Genomic DNA, 6,812 nt, shown 5'->3' with positions numbered 1-6,812 from the left:
AGGTGGCCATCTTTTTTATACAGTTGATGGACAAAGATCTCTCTTCCTGGCAATAATCAGTGTGTGTTTACAGTACTGTGGAAACGTCTTCTGTCACCACTTATTTCTTTATGTTTTGCTTCCAAGAAGTCACACTTAAGTTCTGCAGGCTTTCTGAAGATCTGGCAAAGTGTTTTGTTTTTGGACACTGGCTCCTTTTTCTGCTCATTTTTAGTCGAGTCCTTCTACTGGACAGTATTCAGGAGAGTTTTTGTTTGTTAAGCCACTTAACACTGACCTATGACTCATTCAGGCATAAAAAAATAAATATTTAGGACAAAAAGAAGTAATAGCAGGCTTAAAGAAATATCTACATCAGATGATCAATATCTTAAAGTCATGTCCTTAAGAAATAGTCAAACCAAATCCAGCAAAAGCTGGAGAGATGGATCTGGTCCTTCAGCCTCACCAGGAATGGTCTCAATGGAAAGGCCAAGATGTCATTCTTAAGGAAAATGCAGGGAAATGTCTGAGGAAGTCAAATTACACAAGAACCAGCCTGAAAATCAGTGGCAACAGGTCTCATGAAGTGAAGAATTCAAATTTTGAAAACTGAAAACTGTGGAGGTTCTGTCCCGGTTCGGAACTGTATATAACTATATCAGCCAGTGATCTTGGTGCTGTGGGTCGAAATTAAAGGAATTGCGAAATCAGAAAAATACCACTTGATTTTGAACCACTTTATAATGCAATCTGGAAAGTGTCTGATTGGTAAAAGTTTCATTTTTCAGGATGACAACGATCCCAAACAGACTGCCAATGCAGTAAAATACCTGAAAGAAAGAAAGGAGAAAAAAAAGTGCACACACGTCAGTCACAGACTGGCCTCCCCAGAGCCCAGTCCTCAACATTAGTGAAACAGTGTGGGATCATGTAGACATAGAACAGAACAAAAGGCAGCCAACATCCAAAGAAGAGCTTTGAATGTCCTACAAGAATCATACCTGAAGACTACTTAAAGAAACTATAGAAAAGCTTAAAATTGTTCAGGCTGTGAAGAATGAAGGTGGTCACACCAAATATTGACCTTCAAGCTCATTACTAAAAACTCTGTTTTTGCCTTATATATTTCCAAGTGTTTTTTTTTTCAATAAATCACTGGATACATTTCACATTTTCCTAGCAAAATATAAAGAAGTGAGGGATGGCTCAAGACTTTTGCACACTGCTGTACTTTCAGATAAATGGCGAGCCCGTACATTTTAAGGTAATAAATAATAATAAATAACAGCACTTTACTTTTTCAGATTTCTGATTACTAACCAGGTTAGATACATCTGCTGTGACGTGACACACAGTCACTGGAGAAAACACCAGAGTACTCTCACAAAATGATGACAAAGCCTCAGAAAAATATGGAAACCATTAGCTTTTATTGTTATAGAGATTTTTACAAAAAACAAAAAAAATGTGCGATTCCCTCAAATACTTCAGAATGTTTTTCACATAACAGATTTGTGCCAAACACGTCAATTTCAGTTTCATCATTTTCAGACATAACAGATGATCTACAGACTTAAAAAACAAACAAAAAAAAAAATCAAGTAAGTCACCTTGGCATATAAGAAATCTGTTAAGCTGGATTGAGCAAACTTAAGTTGCCATGTGTTTGGATGAATGAAGACTAGTAATTATTTTAAGAAATGCTTCATATTCTGAGTTGTAAACTGTGCAGCCTATGCATGAAAAACATGTACGAGACGTCAGTATGATTTGAAACGGTGCGGTAGTGTGTATGCCAGTATAACTGTGTGCATCTGTGTAGGAGTATGTCTGTATATTAAAGGCTTCCCAGTGAAATGAAAAGACACTCGATGAGGGAGAGTTTGAGCAGAGCGCCTGAGGTTGGTGTGGTGACGGCCAAGACGACAAGAAAACATCAGATTAATTCTATATAAAAAGAAGCCCTAACAGTGATTTGTACCATCGCTTTCCGCCCTCGCTCCAAATTTCAAGCAAATGACAACATATTTCCAGCAGTCAGTTACACAGTGGTCCCCTCAATTAACAACAAAAGACTTAAAAAATAATTATCACACACGCTTGAAACTCTGGGTCTAAATCAGTCGTTAAACTCATTCTCAAAGCCAAATTTGGCACGATTCAGTGATTGCCTCAACATGTTTAAACACCCCACGGACCTCAAACGACTTCCTGAAAAAATCTGATGAATAAGTCACATTACATTAACTGATGTGAGGTTCCCTTAGGCGAGGAGGTGGGGGGTGGGGGGTGGGTTCACAGTAATGCGTTTACTCTAAAGGGTTTCATTGATTTTTCAGAGGGCTTTTTAAAGTGAACCTACTATGCTTTTCCTTCTTTTCTGTGATACAGCTTTTGCTACAAAGGTGGATGCTTTATTACAAATAGCCAAAGTTTGACATAATGAGGTCACCAATTAAGCTCGAGCATCAGAGAGCAGTAAACTCCTGGTTTCAGACAGATCTTTCTACTTCTGGCTCTGTAAAATGTCAGCGTCCTATCCTTCTGAATAAAGCTATCCTTCAAGCTTTATTTATTGGTTCTGTCATTGTTTGCATTTATACCTGAGCCCAATGTGTCTACACTAATCATACTGACTTGAAACCAGGTAGAAGACTTTAAAAGTGATCCAATCTAAGCACAAACTGCTAAGCTATAGACTCAATGTAGCTCTATAAGCAGAGCAGCGCGACCCACCGCAGGCTGGGCAGTGAATTGGATTTAAATTTAAATCTGATTGATCAGGATCAAACAACTAAAGGTGTACATATTTCACTAGCAGGTTTACTTCATGTATTGTGTTTTAAATCAAGCAAACACCGTTTTTTTGTTGTTTTTTTTTACACTGTTGTACATTTAGTCCTCTAAAAAAACCCAAACTCACTTCCAGTTTAAAGTTGACAAGATCAATCTAAAGGTTTCTGTCAAAAGTGGTGTATGACAGAGGTGCCAGCTGGATCGTCTCTTTGGCTTTCCATTGCACTCGCCTCTCCTCTTCTTGAGTCCACTGTCGTCTGATGATGCCATCTCACAGAGGACACAAGCCCGGATGGACCGGAAGTTCCTACTGTACCATCATGCTTCCCAAATTATGTGAACAATATATGAAATTCAGGAAAATCCCCAATAAAAACACATTTTGTTTAAATTTCTTTAAGTTAATTAATAACTAAAAAATAACCAGATTAAAACTGTTAACATAATAATAGAGTAACCATCTGTCCACTTCCTTCTACCTATCTAATTCCTGCTGTCAATGGGCAAGATGTGGGGTACAGTCTATTACAGGCTTAACACAGATTGACAGACAGCCATTCATGCTCACATTCACACTAGTTCAGCTAAAAATGGAAGTCCAAGGACTGCGGATGAAGCTGGAACACCTGGAGAGAAACCACAGAGAACATACAAACTGCACAGAAATGCTCCAACTCACTGCTGGATTTGAACCCAGGACCTTCTTAGAGTGAGACACCGCATGCCTCTTGAACAATTTTGGCTCCTCTATCATCAAAAGCCTTTTGTTTATTAGGTGCAGCCAATCAGATAAAAGCTGGTTTAAAAGCAGAGGAACTAACCTGCTTGTTTCAGAGGAAGAACTCAGAGGCTGCACCAATGCCCAGTATAAGATAAACAAGGATTATTTCCAACTGTGAGTTGTGCAAAGCTAATACTTGAGTCCAAAATTAAAAATGAGCATAACTGGTCAACTTCAAGGCAAAGAAGAATGATCTTTTATGAGGATTACACTTTCATTTTTTTAAAAGTATTCTAAAATTGCTAATTCATTTTCAGTTCAACAAGCACCAAACCTACAGCCAAATCCCCTCCAATCACTAAGAAATCTTATAGTAATTCAAGTCAGTACAACAATGAACAGAAAAAAACTTTGAATCGCTTAACCATGAAAAACAGGGGGAAAAAAAAATCAAGGGCTCAATGTGATTGATTTCAATAAAAATTTGCGATTGGATTCAACAGACTGAATGCACCTCTTCCTGTGGAGCGATACAACATGCTACTTTAGGCAAACATTCTGTGCTTTAGCTAGCAGTGTTTCTTATTGCCACAAGTCACATTAGGAATGAGTTCGTGTTCACAAACGGAGCCCATTGAGGGGCAACTGTGTCCGATTAGTTATATGACACTCTCTCTACGAGCAGCAGGTGTCAGCGTCTCTGAAATGTGTAGCTAACATAAAATAAATACACACTGAAAGGAATCGGCCGTGCACTGTTACTGAAATGTTATGTCGCTCCCGTGATGGAGTGCTCTGTCCAGGTTTGGCTACTGCCGAGGGAGGGAGGTTAGGAGAGCAGCTACTCTGGTCAGTAAATATAAAGAAGGTACAAAGTAAGCATCATTTGAGTCCATTTTGGAGTGTGTTTTTCGCATATTAAAAACGGCAGAGCCAAACAGTCCCGCAGCACATCTGTCAGCACTTTGTCTCCTGCGGATGGCTTTGCTAATCACATGCAAATGTTTGATCAATGCAGTATCAGCCCTTTACACTGCAACCACACTGCAAGAAAAAACTAGATGCCTGTAAATGGCACACAGAAATAATTTGTCAAAGCGGAGTACTCAAATGTGCAATACAGCAGATCTCTGTTAGGATCCCCCGGATTCAATAATGCCTTCGGAGGAGAAGTGTCTTATTTTCTACTCTGCAGCACAATTTGTTCTGATCTGTTCCACCTAATATACTGCCTTCTGACAGTCTGAACAGCAGTCATATAGAGAAAAGCAAATCTGATGTATTAAAATAAGGCGTGTGCTTTACTTAACCCCTTAACATGTGGCACTACAAAAAGGTTGATCTATGAAATAAGTTAAAATGTGTAACATACGGATAAACAGTTCATATTGGATGTTTTAGGACTAATCATACTTGTGTCCTTATGTACAATAAAGTGAGGAACAGTACAAGGCACACATTTAACAGTTGAATTGTTACAAAGATATAAATAACCAACAAAAAAAAGTAAAGAGAAGTTCATGAGTAGTGTGTGCTCTCCTCTAACTCTGTCCAATGTGCTTTCATTGATTTTTTTCTGCAGCGCTCTCGAGTGCCAACAGTGGTCTATTTCAAGACTTGAAGTGTCATCGTGGTTGACCTGTCCAAGCAACCTTGGGAGCAGTGACACCTTAACGAGGCTAGCAGCAGTCAGATGGATCACTGTGTGTGTGTGTGTGTGTGTGTGTGTGTGTGTGTGTGTGTGTATTAAATGATGTCTACAAAGCTGCCAGGGAACAGTCCCGTCCTGCCATTCCTCTGCAGCGTGCCTTTGAACCAGCCATCTTCCCTCTTCCTGTGAACAAACACAATGTCGCCCTCCTTAAGTTCCAGCTCTGCTTCGCTCTGGGGAGGATATGATACAACCACCCTGTACCTGAAAGAGAATAGCCAGGCAGATGGTGAATGATACACACTGCAACAATGGCAGTGAGTGTGTCCTGGAAACAGATTTAAAAACAACAAACAACCTGTACACATGGAAAAATTTGAGTACCGCATGTATATATCCCACTCAAACTGAACTGAATTAGGAACAACATAACATGGACACAAAGTTCTAGTCTAAACAGGCCTTCGTGAATCTGGCTATTGATTGATCTAGTTGTACAGATAAACAATAATCTGAAACAGTCCAAAGAAATTGCGCATTTACCTCTCACATATGATGGGACGTGCGTCATGCTGTTGAGATAAAAGAGAGGAGCAGGGCTGGCGGGGAGGAGGAGCGATAGGAACACATCCATCAAGGGGACTGCTCTTCCGATGGGAGGACTCTGGGACTGAGGAGGAGGAGGATGACGAAGCAGAAGCAGCAGCAGGTTCAGGCTCCAGGCAGCCCGCTGGGCCAGAGGGAGGGGAGGTGTCAGGGCCCACAGCACCATGTAGCAGCTCTCCAGCAGCAGCGGCCTGCTCTGCCTCAAGGGTAGGAGAAGAGGGGGGCGAAGGGCGAGACTTCTTCTTATTGGAGGACAACAGCTTCAGAAGACTTTTCTTTTCTCTCTGCAAAATGAAGACAAGCATTTTTTTGCAGCAACCTCTGAGGCGATGAGAAGTAATTTTCAGAAGCCGCAGACAGACATAATCTAATGTCTGGACCTGTTCGTTTCTCCCTACGGAAACTAAAAACTGTGGTGGGGCAAATTCCAATTTTTTTTTTTTTTTGCAGGCAAGGTAGATGTGTAAAAACATGGCATCTATTTGTTAAGCAGACATTAAAAATATATATATATATATATAACAGCCCCCCTTGTTGCTACTACTGGTGAATCGTCCCTGCATGATTAACATTTAAATAAAAATTAAGTCTCCCAGGGCATTTCAATCATCTGCTACAAATGAAGACATTCTTTATTATGATGGGAAAAAACAAAACAGGTATCTATTAAAAATACAAACAGCAACAGACAATTGGAGACCATTTTAATTCAAATCCATTTTAAAACAAATCCAACCTTGATGTCTTTATCCAGTCTGCAGGCAGGAGCTGCATTGTTAGATGTGGGATTGAGAGCGGAGTTGCTCCCAGGGCCGACAGGCACAGCGAGGACAGGTACAGGTCTCAAAGCGTCACTATCCAAAGATGCGGCGCTGACATTGGGTGGGGTCAAGGAGGCAGCTGCGCAGCCCATTGCCACCCCTACTCGAGTGCAGCCTTGTGCAGGGCTTGACCCGGGCTGTGAGCACACTGTGAGGTGTGGGAGATACGTCACGGGTGTTGAAGACTGTATTGGTGTCACTGCTGCTGTGGGCCTGTCCTGACTGTGACATGCAG

At 40.8% G+C, this 6,812-nt stretch overlaps 1 protein-coding gene across 1 annotated transcript in view; it reads right to left on the bottom strand.

Moving 5' to 3' along the window:
• Positions 1-1,393: 1,393 nt before the first annotated feature.
• Positions 1,394-6,812, bottom strand: part of sh3rf1 (SH3 domain containing ring finger 1) — a 53,044-nt gene continuing 47,625 nt past the window's right edge. Inside the window, exons 10-12 of the mRNA XM_063466889.1 lie at positions 6,493-6,812; positions 5,694-6,040; positions 1,394-5,414 (exon numbers count right to left, since the gene is read on the bottom strand). Coding sequence (XP_063322959.1) covers positions 5,246-5,414; positions 5,694-6,040; positions 6,493-6,812 — 836 coding nt within the window. The 3' untranslated portion in view covers positions 1,394-5,245. The remainder of the gene's footprint in view (positions 5,415-5,693; positions 6,041-6,492) is intronic.

The sequence above is a fragment of the Pelmatolapia mariae genome, linkage group LG23 (assembly GCF_036321145.2).
Source record: "Pelmatolapia mariae isolate MD_Pm_ZW linkage group LG23, Pm_UMD_F_2, whole genome shotgun sequence".
Taxonomy (NCBI): Eukaryota; Metazoa; Chordata; class Actinopteri; order Cichliformes; family Cichlidae; genus Pelmatolapia; species Pelmatolapia mariae.
This window is presented reverse-complemented; position numbering and strand designations above follow the sequence as displayed.